The 15,604-nt window shown below is 45.9% G+C and overlaps 1 protein-coding gene across 19 annotated transcripts in view; it reads left to right on the forward strand.

Annotated features, from left to right (window-relative positions):
- Ttll9 (tubulin tyrosine ligase like 9) overlaps positions 1-15,604 on the forward strand; it is a 67,884-nt gene that overhangs the window by 31,024 nt on the left and 21,256 nt on the right. For 10 of the 19 annotated variants that reach the window (XM_021254903.2, XM_021254908.2, XM_021254906.2 and 7 more), the window contains 5 exons: positions 5,989-6,057; positions 6,633-6,746; positions 7,909-7,999; positions 9,432-9,472; positions 10,497-10,584. In XM_021254903.2, the coding sequence (XP_021110562.1) occupies positions 5,989-6,057; positions 6,633-6,746; positions 7,909-7,999; positions 9,432-9,472; positions 10,497-10,584 (403 nt within the window). The remainder of the gene's footprint in view (positions 1-5,988; positions 6,058-6,632; positions 6,747-7,908; positions 8,000-9,431; positions 9,473-10,496; positions 10,585-15,604) is intronic. The other 9 variants (XM_021254907.2, XM_021254901.2, XM_087188818.1 and 6 more) reach the window with 3 other exon arrangements.

Consider the following 15,604-nt stretch of genomic DNA (forward strand, 5'->3'; position numbering starts at 1 on the left):
CATGCGGAAGAAGTTGTAATCCCCAGTTATGATGACGCTGTCGCTGCCATTCCAGGCGCAAACTTGTCAAAGATGCAGTCATTCTCGTAGAGCGTTATGGTCTCTCTTATATGAGAAACCCAAAGTATCAATAATCTAAAGACCAAAATAAAAGATAACATGAAATAAAGAGATAGACAATGTAGAGATAGGAAAGGGACCTGGGGGGCAGAAATGGAAGAGAGAAGAGTGGAAGAAAGAAGAAAGAAAAAAAGATCAGGTCCTTGGGTTTGGCCCTTAAAAGTCCAGTTTAGGGGCTGTAGCTGTAGCTCAGTGTTAGATCACTTGCCCTGGGTTCAGACCCCAGTGATACACACGCGCACACACACACACACACACACACACACACACACACATCTAGCATAGTGTATAAACTGCATCAAGCCATACCTGGTATGGGCCCCCTCCAAGTGCCAGCAGGATGAGCCACATTTTAACCTCCCATTACCCTAGTGTGCCCTAGCAGAGCTTCTCAAGCTTTTTCACAGAAATCACCAAGAGCTGCAGTGCTTTGGTCACTAAATAATAGAACCCCTCCAGACACACACACAGTGGCTTAAATAAGAGGGCAGGGCTTCAGACCTATTTCTCTGCCATATATGTATGGTGAATTGTGTAGGCCCTGTCACAGAACAATGTTTTATTTAAAACTGCTTTATTAGCCCAATATTGTAGTGAATGCCTATAATCTGAATAGCTCAGGAGGATGAGCCAGGAGGATCCCTAGTTCAAAGCCAGCCTGGGCAACTTCATAAGACCCTGTCTCAAAAATAAAAAATTAAAAGGGCTGGGGATGTAGCTCAGTGCAAAGGCCCTGGGTTCAATCTCCAGTACCAAAATAAAATAAAAAGCTTGTCAAACTATACATAAGAGCTGCACATATTTCATGTATACAATTTAATTAGTTAGAGATAAGTATGGATAAAGTACATTTGGTTAAAAAGAAAGCAGAAAAACAGGTATTCAACTGTGTTAGTGTAGGCCTCAAGAAACAGATGCCAAGACAAGATTCAACCTGTGACAGAACAGGGAGGGCACAAGGAGAGGCTGGGGGAGCTCTTAGACCTCAGTGGGGGAAGGGAAGGAGGAAGGAGGAAGGAAGAAGAGAGGAAGGAAAGAGGCCAATGAAGTCCTTACTGCAGCACAGCCTCAGGAGAGTCCAGCGGCCCAGGGGAGGTGTGCTGCTGTGAGAGGTGCAGATGCAGGGGAGGGGCTGGGAGCAGCCACTGCAGGGGCCAGGCCAATGCCCATGTTGGCACAGCCAACAGGCAGCAGCTGGAGCTCAGCGATCTCGCACTCTTCTGCAGCTGGAGGCCTGTGAGGTGCGTTCTCACACTGCCACACACACTCTTCCAAAATCCTTTGTGAATATGTGTGCTTTTCATGAACTGTTAAATGGTCTAACAGCAGGCTCCACCGCTAACACAATTTCAAAGTCATAAGGTGCATAAATGCTATTTTGAAATAGCTGCAACAGTTGTAATACAATAAAGAAATAACTGATTTCTTCTAATGGCAAAGTGATAGGCCTGGCTTAGACTCCTGTGAGCCGTTGCCTGTACTCATCTAGAAGGAAATGTAGAAATCTTGCTGGGGTGTGAAAATAAAGATGAAAAAAAATTTTGTCATTCAAATTTATAGATCTGAGGGAATTTCCTTTAATGAAGAATGGCTGACTCAGGGATGCTCAGCAGCACTATCAATTCCAACTCAAAGTGGCAGCCTGCTCCTCTCAGTCACAATGTGGCTGCCACAGCTCTATCTTCAAGTCTTCACACCCCTACAGACTGTGGCCACAAAGGAATGTCCTGGGCTTGTGTCACTTTTAAAGGACACAAACTTTTCCCTGGCATCCTGTAGATCAACGCCTGAGCCAATCACAGGCAGTAGGAGGGGACTAAACCACCCCAGAAGGCAGGCCCACCAGGAGGAGTTGACCCAAATGCAGTTCTGTTGAGAAGAGGGACTGGCCACCCATGTGGGAGCCACACCCAGTGAATGTCACCCATGATTGTCACATGATACATGTGGCCCTCAGGGATAGGGCAGCATTGTCAGAGGGACAAGGGCTATGAATGGCCACAGCTGGCACAAAATCAAAGCCACAATTCATTCTAATAATCCATTCAATTTTTTTCAATCAGAAATATATCTTTTTTTTTTTTTGCTACCAGGGATCAAACTCGGGTTGTTGCGCTTGCACAGCAGGCAGCAAAACCACTGAGCTAAATCCCCGGCCCCACAAATATATCTTTTTATGTATAAAAATATTTTACTCCCAAAATATCAGGTGAGACAGACACTCCCAGAAACGGCCTCATGCTTATCATGTGATTTGTGTTAGGAGCTCAGGCTTGTGTAATAGATTTAACTATTTAAATCCTGGACTTTTCCCCTGCTGTCTGGGTGGCTTTGGGTAACATGCTTGGGCTCTCTGTTCCTTCATTTCCTTGGCTGCAGAGGGGGCTAATATTAACCTTTTGTCACAGGATAATGTGGTTGAGTCCGTAGGCCTGCCACAGAGTGAACATCCAAGGAGTATTACTGTAGCTATTAGTGTCACTGTCATTAGGAATCATCACCCTCAAGTCAGTGTCCAGCCATCTATCCTTGAGGAGCAAATTGCTACCACAGGGGGAGAATTGAAACAACAATCATCTCTGAATTTCAGCATGGTACTGGTTCCCCAGGGCAAACAGCTGGGCAGCACCTGTGTTGCCTTGGACGATCCAGCATCAGAATTCTCACCATGTGACTGCTGCTACACATAGTGGAGGCAGTCCTGAAGGCTCACCCGGATTCAAAGGGAGGGAATGTTGACTTTACCTCTTGATGTGGTTCTGGAGAATTCCTGAGACTGGAGATATCATTATGATTGCTTTTAGTAGCTGCCATCTGCCAGAGCAATGGGCGATTCCAGCCCTAACAACCCTAGTACATTGCTGGACAGGTAGTTGGTTCTTTGTTCTTTTGGGCAGTTCCCTTGGATAGGATCTTGGAATAGATATGGCAAAGTCTAAAGATGATTTCAACAGTAAACATCTCCTTATGTCACATGACCGAGAAGCAGTAGGGTGGCGGCTCCAGGCTGGGGAATGTGCTCAATGATGCCTCTGAAGACCCAGAGTCTTCCTTCTGTCAGCTCTGCATCCTCAGTGTGTGGCCTTTTTGTCACTTACTGGGTATGAAATGACTGCTGCAGTTGTAGACATCACCTTTGCAGACAATAGCTTTCAAAGAAAGAAGGAAGAGACCAGATGTTTTCTCTCATATTGTTACAGAAAAACGAGGCAGCTCAGCATTACAGCCAAGTGTTACAGCTCTGTTACAGCCAAGTGTTACAGCTATCTGAAGGTCCCTGGAGGCAAAGAAATAGAGTGGCACTGGGAGAGATTTAGGGAAACTTTATTACTCCGGTAGGCTTAGAGGAGTTTGTTCTCTGAAGTCTGAGCCCCAAACAAAAATGGAAGCAATCTTATATAGAAATCTATGCGGGGGAGGGGGGTGCCCACCTACTAGGCGAGCATGCTCATTGAGGCAGATGGGTGGAGTTAACAGAACATTCTTGAAATCTTAGGTAGAAACATTATGTACCACCAACAGTACATTGCTTGAACAGAACATTTTATGGCAAAAACATCACGGGGTGGGCAAGGGCCTGCCCCGTTATACAATATTTCCTTATGAGCATCTGTCTCTTTCTGTTTCTCTTTCTTTTCCTTCCTCTCTCTTCCCAGTATTTGTAATTAATTAATTACTTATTTTGTGGAAGCGGAGATTGAACCCAGGCCCTTTGCACTGAGTTATATCCCCCGCCCTTTTTTATTTGAAACAAGGTCTCAATAAATCACTTAGCTTCCCAGTCTAGGCTTGAACTTGTGATTCTTCTGCCTCACTCTTCCACAGTACTGGTATTACAAGTGCACACCACCATGACTGGCTCCTTCCTGGTGGAAAATCTTCCCAGAGTCACTAAGCAGATATGTCCTTATTGGCCCAAACTGGTCACATGGCTTCCACCAACTGCAAAAGAAGCTGGGAAAACTAGTATCTACCCTTTCCAGCCCCAGCTGGATTAGAAGAGATGGGCTTTGGCAGCCAGAAAGGAGTGGAAGGGGAATAGCAACAGAGAAGCAGCCAGCAGGGGTGGGGGGTGCGGTTCTGATATCAAAAGGAATAAACCTTAGAAGATACTTTTTAGTTGAAGCTAAAATGAAACATTTAAAATGCCCAAGTTATGAGGGTATGGTATGAATTTTCACAAAGTAAACACACTTAAGTAACCAGCACCAGGATCATAAATATTACCAGCCCCCCAGCAGCCCCTCTCAGTCCCTTCTACTCACACCTGCTCCCTACCACTAACAGCATAGATCAGTTTATGTACTCACTATCATTGGAATCAGAGTCTGACCACTAGTGCCTCATTCCCCACCCCCAACCTTATAGCCACATGGTTCATCCTACTTTTACAAATTGTTCATACACTGTTCCATTCAGTAAATATTCATCTGTTTGGGACTTTCGAGGTAGGAGCTATTATGAATGAACCATGCTGTCACAGATGTTCCTGTCCATATCCCCAGGTTGCACATGTGCACGTTTCTGTTGTGAAATACTTGGGAGAGCAGCTGCAGGACAGAGCATGAGGGCTACCTCTGCCCAGTGTCTCCAAACAGTGCACACTCCTGCCAGCATGTGTGAGTTCCAGTTTCTCCCTGTCCTCACCAATGCTTGCTATTGTCTGTAATCATAGCAATTCTCAAAGAGAGTGTCTCGGTATCATCTCGTGATTGTATTTGCATCTCCCTGGTGACTAATGAAGCTGAGGACCTGTTTACAGTGGTGTCTCTGCTCAAGTCTTCTGCAAGGCTTGGAAGCCCTGGCTGTCCGCCGACACGTTACTTTTCAGAGTCACTGTGCATATTTGGCTGCTCTTGCACCACTGCCATGCCTCATAGTCTTGTGCGCACTTTGTGGGCACACACAACTCTGATCCAGGGTGCACAATGTGGAAGGCAGAGCAGGGGTCCCCAGCATGAGCAGTGGGGAACTTGTACAACTGTGCCTGCTGGCTCTGCCTGACATTTGTTGTAGAGAGCCTCAGGTGGGCCAGGTGGGCCATGTCCCAGGAGAACAGAGAGAAACGAGAGTTTGGACTTTCTGGGTGCATTCATGCTGGAGAAAAGATGACTTGGAGGGAGCTATTGATGGCTGCAGATAACCAAACGGCAATTCCGGTGCCCTGGAATCAGATTTCTTCCAGGAAGCCCTAGAAGCCAGACCAGACTGGCAAACTTTGGCTCAGTACAGGTTGGGCTGTGGAAGTTCCATGAGGTCTGAGTTAAGGGGATATCATATCATCCAGCACATAGTAGGCACCTAGTACATACCTTTTTGATGACTGTTTAACAAAGCTATCCTGCAACAAAAAGGGATGCAGGGGCAGTTAGTGAGCTCTCAGGCACTGGAGGTGTGCAAAGCTGGGCAGGTGAGCACTGTGGAAGGGCCGCTGTAGGCTCTTTCTCACAGGAGGAAGTAGTGCTTTCCATGGGGACCACTCTGCAAGATACTGAAGATTCTCCCAACCCCCAGCCTCTGAGAGCTATGAATTATCCATGCTGGGGTTCAATTAACGCAGACTGATTTCAGTATTAGCCGAAGCAAAACCTAATTAGGAAGGCAAATTGATTTCCAAAAAAAGAATTGGATGATATGTTCCCAGGACTGTTAGCAATGGTTTTTAAATTGTCTGTTCTTTTGCATTATTCATGCAAATGTATGTCTTTGTGAGCTAAGTCACGTTCTTGCCCCCATCCCTGTTCAGTCCCTATGGCATAGCTGGGTACCAGGGGGGATGGACATGGAGAAATGCTGGAGAGGGGCCCAGGCACAGTGGGCCCCAACAGCCCCCACATGAGAACTGCCTTCCTTGTCCACCCACCCCAGGTTGCACGGTCTCAGGGCAAGGGCATCTTCCTCTTCCGGAGACTGAAGGACATCACGGACTGGAGGCAGGTGAGCCCATCTCTCCCAACCCCAAACCTGTGCCCTGGCCAGGGAACAGGCCTCAGCTTCTTCCCCACAGTGGGGGTCTCTGGAGCCAGATTGCCTGGGTTCAAATGCTGACCTTGCCACTCAGTAGCTGTGCGACCTTGGGCAGGTTACTGGACCCCTTGGTGACCCAGGAAGTGGAGATAGTAACAGTGGCTGCTGAAGATTCAGAGTTAATAACAGAAGCCACCGGAACATGCTTGGCATTTAGCAGTGCTCGACACTCCAAGTCCTTTACCTTCCTCCTGCTCACAGGCTGGGGAGAGACAGAGATGGGTTGGCTCCTCCTCTGAGTCCTAGGCTGAGCCCTAAGGGCATCTTTCTGCCTGCCCCCACCACATCCTCGGGCCCAGACATATGCAGTAAAATCCACGTTCAAATCCTGCCTCTGCCATTCAGGGGCTGCATGTTCTTGGGAAAATGGGTGCAGCCCTCTGGACCTCAGCAGTGCCCATGGTACGGTAGGTGCTGGATGACTCACCTCCTACAGGCTCATAGCAGGTGCTCCATAAATGCATTTCCCCTGCCACCAACACCAGGTGTCCCAATTCTTCCCATGCCACTGTCAGGGCACTGCCAGCAAGAAATTCGCCAGCCTGGAGGCCCAGCCTGCCCATGCCGCCACCACCACTGTCAATCCTTCTGGCAGCCAAGTGAGTAGAGGTGGGGTGGCCCAGGTCTCAGGAAGCAGAGGCCCGACAGCCAGGTGGGGGTGCTGGCTGGTGGGGTGGGTCTGGCCTGAGAGCCAGGAGGCCTGAGTTCTGGTATCCACTCCACCGGACCCTTGTGCCAGCCCAGCAAGGGAGTGGTTCTTGTGTCTGGACCTCAGTTCCTCACAAGGTAGCTGCAAAGGGATGATGGCAGGAAGGGTTTTTTATGTGAGGAGAGCTAGCCTGGGACAGTGCCTGTTCTAGCTGGGGGCCTGTCAAGTGGGCTGGCAGCACTGTCCAGGCAACCCTTCCTGGTGACAGAAATGGTGTATATCTGTGCCCTCCAATAGGATGACTACCAGCCACGTGGCGATACTGAACGCTTGACATGTGGCTGCTGAAGGGCCAAATTTTACATTTCACTTCCTCTCTAAAAATTGTAATAAACCATATATAACATGATTTTTCCCATTTTAACCCTTTTCCAGTGGGCCCTTCCCTGGCATCATGTGTGTTCATATTGTTTTACAACCATCATCACCATGTGTCTGCAGAATCTTTTTGTCAACCCCAACCAAAACTCTGCACCCATTAAACACCAGCTCCCTGCTCTTCCTCAACCCCCAACCAGCATCATCTACTTTCTGCCCATATGAATTTGACTCCTTTCCATGCCCCCTATAAAAGGAATCATAATCTCTTCTCGGCCTTTTGGCTAAGATCAAGTGTAAAAGGAATCATACCATATCTATCCTTTAGTGTCTGTCTTCTTTCCACTTAGAATCATGTCTTCCAGTTTCACCCATATTGCAGCATGTGATTTAATTTGCTTTTGATCAATGTAAATGTAAATGTAAATAACCACATGTGGCTAGTGACTACCCTACCAGGCAACAGAGGTCTAGAGGTCAAATGCTCAGGCTCTAGGCCCAAAGTGTGTGGGTCTACACCCCGGCTGTACCACTGGCCAGCTGTGTGACCTTGGGCAAGTCACTCCATCTCTCTGTGCTTGTTTCTTATCTGTAAAAATGGGAATCACATTAGTACTTACCCAAGAGGGTTGATTTAAGAGTTAAATAAGATACCCCAAGTACAGTGTCTAAGGTAATTCCTAGTATATGGGAAATGCTTACTGATTGTTAATAATTAACATTGTTACAAGTAGGACACAAGAAGTTCTGATGACCAGAAAGATGAGCTACCTGTGGAGAACTATGTAGCTCAGCGTTACATCGAGAATCCCTACTTAATCGGAGGTGAGATGCCTGTCTTGGCTTCCTGCCCTCTCCCCACTCAGTCAAGGAGTCAGTCAAGAAGCCTGGGCTACCAGCCTGTCAAGGGCTAAGACTGGCACTGACAGTGAAGGGAATAATTGACAGAGATCTGTCCTGTCTTCTGCCACTTCCTAGCCATTGCCCATGCAGTTCCCTCGAACTGGCACACTGTTTGCACTCTCTTCTTGGTTCACAAAAATTCCCCTTCTTGGAGAACCAAGTCAATCACTCATGCATCTTCCTGTTAATAGACAGGTATAGAGCCAGCCGTGGCCTGGGTTGTGCTGCCCACTGCTCCCATGGTACCAGTACCCCGGAGGAGAGGACAGCACTGAACCAGAGCACATGGGGATCAGGAGACCTGAATGATACCTGGGTGGACCTGGAGGGAGATGGAGGGGACAAGGCCCAGGGAGACCAGAGTCCTTCAGAAACCCTGTGCTTTTCCCAGCTGAACTGCATCTGCTTTCCCCACGCAAGGTCTGTAGACACAGGTATGGGGGATGCAGTGATCAGAGTTGTCTGAGGTGTATCACAGCACCGATGTCAGTGCCAATACCAGTGACTCCAGCTTAACATCCCCAGCCACAGCCTTGCCCCTGAGCCCCAGATCTATTGGCTATCTGCTGGCAGCTCAACCCCAACACCAGCCAGATCCAACCCTCTCCCTGCAGCCCCCTCATTCCCCAGCTTCCCCATCGGTTCACAGCCCCTCCATGCCCAGGTTGTGAAGCCAGGATCCGGCGACTGGTTCTTCCTCACCCACACCCACTCTTTGCTGAGCTCCTGGCTGGCTCCTGAAGCTGTCTGATCACCCTCTCGTCTCCATCCGGCCCTGGCCACTGCCCTGGTTGCCTTGGCTCCACTCCAACACAGGCCAGAGCCTCACACAGCCTATGGCAGTTTCCCATGCTTTGTTTTGGTGGTTGTTGTTGTTTTTGGTACTGGCGATCGAACTCAGGTCCTTGCACTTGCACAGCAGGCGGCGAAACCACTGAGCTAAATCCCCAGCCCATGCTTTGTAGAACAAATTCCAAAGACTGCGCATGGTCTGTCCCTGCCACCCTTGCTTGCCCATCCCCCCAGCTGCCCTGGCCTGCGCTGGTGGTACCCTCTGGGCCTCTGTCCTACCTGAGGCTCTGCGCCATGCTGGCCTAGACAGGCACTCTCTCATGCCATATGTCACCACTTAACCACTAAATTCCAACCTGTCCCCAAGATTGATACCCTCACCCTATTATCTTGTACCATGGAGTGTGTGTATGTGTGTGTATGTACATGTGAATGTGCGTGTCTTACTGGGAGCTCTATGAAAGGAATTTGCGTCCATCCATTGCTGTATCCCCCATCAAGCACAGTGTCTGACATGTAGTCAATATTTGTTACACAAATTAATCCTTTTTTTTCTTAACAGGCCGCAAGTTTGACCTGCGAGTCTACGTGCTGGTGATGTCGGTGAGTCACTGAGGACAGGGCCCTCCTGCACAGGGGATGGGGGGGGCGGCTATTTGGGGAGAGCTTGTGTGAGCTTGTGAGTTTTCTCTCCACCTGGGCACCTCAGAGGACACAGGGCCTGGGTGGGGGTAGCAGATACACCTAAGTCTCACCATCTTGGATGGCCCAGCACCTTGCTCTGTCCTCCACCTGTCCCTCTTTCTTCACTCAGTCATCCACAACAAGCAGTGATCACCAGCCCTCCTATTTAGCAGGTTGGCTGTCATCTGGTCCCTCTAACAATCTTGTGAGGGGACTCTGAGTGCTATTTCATTGTACAGCAGGGAACAGAGAGACTGAGTGACTTGCCCAAGAACACAGTGGGCAAAACTGGGATTCAAATCCAGACAGTCTGTCCCTAGAGTCTACTCTCTTAGCCAGAGAGTTGCTGTTCTCCCTCCACTCACTCATTCATTCATCCAGCAAATATTTAACCCTTCATAGTGTGCTACTCTGTGCTGGGCACAAAGACACTAGGGTGTCTGAGACAGGCTCAGCCGCTGCCGCGGGGACTCACATCTGCTGGGGCATCACACATGGTGGTAGAGCCCAGGCCATTCCCTCTGTTCCCTTCTGTATCTTCCCCCAGAGAAAGAAGGGATAGAGTCAAAGGCTGATGTTACACTGGGCATAGAGGTGCACATCTGTACTTCCACACTCTGGGAGGCCGAGGCAGGAGGATCATAAGTTTGAGCCTAGATACAGCAACTTAACAACTTGGGCAGACCCTGTCTCAAAATAAAAAAATGAAAAAAGAGCTGGAGAGGAGCTGCAGCTTAGTGGGAAGCCCCTGGGTTCAATCTCCAAACTGGAAAAGAGGGAGAGAGAGAGAGGGAGAGAGAGAAGGCTGATGTGAGAATGGATGCCTGGAGAGTGATCTGTAAAAGCAGAGCATTGCAGGTGGAGGGAATGGCAGGTGCAAATGCCAGGAAGTGTGAGGTCCTGTGTGTCCCCTTTCCTCCCTCTGCTCCCACCTCCACCTCAGTACCTCCCGCTGCGTGCCTGGCTCTACAGGGACGGCTTTGCCCGATTCTCTAACACCCGCTTCACGCTGAGCAGCATCGACGACCAGTGTATCCTGGGCTCCGTGGTCCTGCATGCTGCCCTGTCTGGTCTCTGCCAGTCCCAAGGCTGTTGGCTGAGTGTCTGCGGGGTGTGGGCACAGGATGCAGCCAGGCCCAGGCCTTTCCCTCTGGGCGTGCTCCAGCTTGGGGTGGTAGAGGGGGGCAGTGCAGCCCTCCACAGAACCACTGTCCTCAAACTGCTTTGCTGGGTGATGGTTTGGGTGGTAAGGACATTCACATTCATGGATGCAGAATGCTTGTGTCCTCTTAGGTCTTTCTCTTCAGTGCCCAGTCACTGACTCATGTAGTTCATTCAAATACAACTCCACTTTCACTTGTCCACTTGGCAGAGACTGGCTAACATGCTGCCTTGGCAAGGCTGGGGGCACATCCATATGCTGCTAGGTGGAGTGTAAGTTTGTCCATGCCCTTAGCAGGCAATCTGGTAAATATGAAAAGCCAAATGTACATACTCTCTGATCTGGCAGTTTCCCCTCTGAGAATTTATTCTACAGGTACACCCACAACACAGGCAAAGACAAGCCCAAAGGTTACTACTGCATAGGCCTTTTGGTGAGAGCAAATATAAGTAGGAAACAGGAAAATGAGAAGTGCATTTGTATAGTGGAATACTATGCAGATTTTAAAATGGAATGGCAAAGTGTATTCTATACAGATATGAGTTGTTAATTGCAAAAAAGCAAAGTATAGGACAGTGAAAAGTATGCTTCCATCTATGCTAAAAATTACATGTCTATGTGTGTTTGCTTATCTGTGCCTAGAGGTCTCTGAAGGATAGACAAGAAACTGGAAACAGAGCTGGGAGTGTAGCTCAGTAGTGTACACTTCCCTAACCCTAACATGTGCAAGGCTCTGGATCAATCTCCAGCACCGCAAAAAAAGAAAAGAAAATCAGAAATGGAAATTGAGTTTGGGAGGAGAAATGAATGGGCAGACAGGGGTGGAAAGGAGTTATTTCCTTATATATACATTTTTCTACTTTTGAGCCATGTGAACATATTATCTACAAATTATACACATCAAAACAAAAAGGTTTTAACATTTTTAGGACTGAGATTCAGAATAAGATGGGGAGTCAATCCAGAAATGCTTGGAAGCTAGATCAGCAGGTCTGGATTACCTGTCCCGGGAGATCAAGGAAATGGGGGATGTGCCTGCCAGTCTTCTGGTTGGGAACTGGCCAATGTTTTTCACCAGTTCAGATCTTTGGCTTCATTTCATGGTCCAGTTCAAGTGAGAATCCCAGGTATCAGTTTGCTCTACCTCCATGGGAGACTGATGGCTTTTTCTGAGTACCTTTTATTTTGGTTGCAGCAGGGTACTGGGCATTGAACCCAGGGCCTTTGCACTGAGATACTGCTTCAGCCCTTTTTATTTTTTATTGTGAGACAGGATCTTTCTAAATCACTAAGTTGCCCAGGCTGGGCTGGAATTTGCAATCCTCTTGCCTGAGCCTCCCAGAATTCTGAGATTATAGGCATGCAACACAATGCCCAGCTCTGGGCACTTTTTATAGTTTGTTTTTTTCAACTTCACCAATTTCATTTCCAGCATATTTATTTGGTAATTCTAAGAAGGATTTATCACATGCAAGTCACCAAATTGTGTTTAGTTTTGTTTTATTGCCTCCTCATTTTTTATTAGAATTAAATATGCATGGGCCAGGGATTTAGCTCAGTGGCATTGTGCCTGCCTCGTAAGGACAAGGTCCTGAGTTCGATCCCCAGTACCAAAAAAAAAAAAAAAAAGAAGAAGTTAAAATTAAATATGCAAAAGACATTGAACAGTGCCACAGAGTGATCCCCCGTAAATGTGAGCATCCCCTCCCTCCCCCTACTTATGAGTGTCTATACATCTCCAGCCACCGTGGGGACTCATTAAACAGCCCAAGCCCTTTCCCAGGGCCTACTTCTATTTAATGAGGCTTTGTTCTTAAATATTCACAGTGAATGAATACATATCATTACCACCCCCTTGTTTAAATTATTTTTAATTTTGAAGCATTAATATATAGAGAAAATTGCAGGAAAGACTATAAACAGAGTCCCATGTATCTATTGTCCATATTTAATAGACAGTAATATTTTGCCATATTTGCTTCAGATGTTATAAACCAACTTTTCAAATAGTAAAGTAATTTTGCAACCACAAAATAAAATATATATGTAACCTGACTTTATTATTTATTACATATAATTTGTCCAAATTAATCAAATCTATATGTATATATGTATATATCTATATATATCTACCCAAAAAATACCAGCAGAAACTCATATATAATAGTAAACAAGTAGAAACAACTTAAATCATGCTTGAGGGAGGGTGAAGTGAATTATAAAACATCTAAAAAGAATTTAACAAAGGAAGTGAAATATAAAGCATCTACATAACGTTATGCATCTGTTAAGAACAATAAGATGGTTGAAATGGAAAAGCGATGGACACTTTTAAGTGAAAAAACCTCAGTAAGGCATAACACTGGTTTATTATCCTATTTTGTTTTTTAAAAAGCATATTTCTGTTTAGGAAAAAGTATGAGTGGATGTTCATCATTTAGTGATCTGTTACCTCTGAAAATTGCAGAGGATTAGAATCAGATCAGCAAACACTTATTTTCAACTTTAAACATTTCCTTACATTACGAACTTCTTCTCCAACTGATATGCTTTTCTCCAGTAATAAAAATAATAAAGCATAGAGGATATAATTTTCATCATAAAGGTATATGCAAATCAGAAAACTCAGGAACCAACACAAAGGAAAGAAAGCGTCTTTCTCTTGCCACGTTTCTAGAGATAACTTTCACTCTGTGGATGTATTTCCTTCCAGGCTCATTTGTAGAGCTTTTTATGTTGTCCATTACTTTTTATGTAGAACTTTTCTTCCACTAAACATTAGCTTCATATTTTCCTTGTAGACATTTTTTTTTAGCTATGAAATATTCCATGGAATGGATTTATGACTTGCTAATCCCCTGTGTGGCAGGCACTGGGAAGTGTTCTGTTGTTGTGACACACAAGGCTTCAAATGGACAACTGGTATACCCTTCACTGTATTTAAGATTTTTTTTTCCTTTGGATGGTGTCATGGAGGAGTGAAACTGAGTGAAAAGCATCTGGCCAGATTCACTCCAGAAGAGTTCTTTATATTTTTACCCCTCCCTCATTAATACACTCATTTCACTTCAGTGACATGTACCCAGTGCAAGGGATGGTCATCTTAAAAACCCATTTCTAAGATAATGGACACATCTAGATCAAGCATAGTGTTCCAGTTATTGTGAGTTCTGAAGTTTTCCAAATGAAAAAGACATCACTCACATGATGAGAAGGCAGGGTTTTCCCTTAGGATTTGTGTCTCCTGAGTTTTCACCCTCTCCCTACTATGTGCCTTTCAAATCATGTCTCTGCTACTCCTAGCAACTTTGATCCTTTTCCCAGGCCGTCTTCTCCCAGTTGTATCTTCTCTTTTATAGTTCCACAGTCTTATTTATTAGAGGTAACATTCTTTTTTGCTAGAAATTTTTGTGAGATTTTCATGTGACCAAACTGTTACACTATCACATTAGTGACCATCTTTTCTCTAGTCATGTTTACCTTTAATTTTTGTCCAGATGTGGTTATTTCTATGTTTTACTAGTTGACTCCATAGTTGTCTATAGAGTTCCTCTGTCGTGTCTAATGTCATGTTTAAGCTCTGAGAATTCCTCTCCCCCTAAGATTTCATCTCTGATCAGCTTCATTTCTCTCTGGATTGATTTGGATTGTTTGTTTACTTTTTGTTACTTGACTGATTGGCCCATGAGGACTCAATTCTGGGTCCATCGGTGTGTGAAGAGACGAGGTTGTTCGGCCAGCTGCCTGGCTACCCATGTCCTCTCAGCCCCTAGGACGCATGGTAGGGCGGATGGGGCATTGCTGGGACTGTGCTGCTCTGACCATGAGGAAACGATTTCCGCTGTAAAAGCAATGACTCACTCACCCTAGCATCCTCTCTTCCTTTTTTTTTTTTTTTTTTTTGGTACCAGGAATCAAACTCAGGTCCTTGTGGTTGCAAGGCAAGTGACGGAACCACTGAGCTAAATCCCTGGCCCTCTTCCTATTTTTTTAAATGACAGCTTTACTGGGATATAATTGAGCTTTATATATGATATCATTATACAATATCATCATCATAAAGATAGTACAGCACATTAAACACAAATCTGGAAGCTCAAGAAAGTACAGAAGCTTCTTTCTTGCTCCATATTGAGATTTGTGTGGAGCTTTGAGATACAGTTCACATAACAGAAATTCACCCAGGTAAATTGCTCAGAGAAATAGTTTGTATCAGATCACACAGCTATCAGCAGTGTTAGAACATTTCCATCATCCCCAAAAGAAATCCCACACCCATTTGGTGTCACTCACCAGAGCCCCCAGATCCCCTCCCAGCCCTTAGCAACCACTTTCTGTCTCTATGTGTGTGGATATTCATAGAAATGGAACCACACAGTTTGTGGTCTTTTGTGCCTGACTTCTTTCACGTAGCAGGATATAAGCTTCCTCCATGCTGCAGCATGCGGATGAGAACTTGCTATCTTGTCACTGCCAAATAGTATTTCATTGTGTGAAAGTGTCACATCCAATGAAGGGGTATGTGATTTATTTATCTATTGATGGACACCAGAGTTGTTATTACTTTTTTTCTGTTATGAAATGCTGCTTTGAACATTTTGTGTACACATTTTTAAGTGTGGACATAAGTTTTCAATTATCTCAGGCACACACATAGGATTGGAATTGCTAGTCACAGGTAATGCTGTGCTTGCATTTTGAGAAAGTGCTAAACTGTTTTCCAAAGTGCTGCACAATTTTACACTTCCACTAGCAGTTTGTGAGGGTTCTAATTTCTCTACATCCTCATCAACACCTATTTCTTTCTTTTTTTTTTTTTTTTTTTTGGTACCAGGGATCAAACTCAGGTCCTTGTGCTTGTGCAGCAGGCGGCGAAACCACTGAGCTAA

The sequence above is a fragment of the Heterocephalus glaber genome, unplaced genomic scaffold, assembly GCF_053883595.1.
Source record: "Heterocephalus glaber isolate CG9 unplaced genomic scaffold, H.glaber_assembly_v1.0 deba00001532, whole genome shotgun sequence".
Lineage (NCBI taxonomy): Eukaryota > Metazoa > Chordata > Mammalia > Rodentia > Bathyergidae > Heterocephalus > Heterocephalus glaber.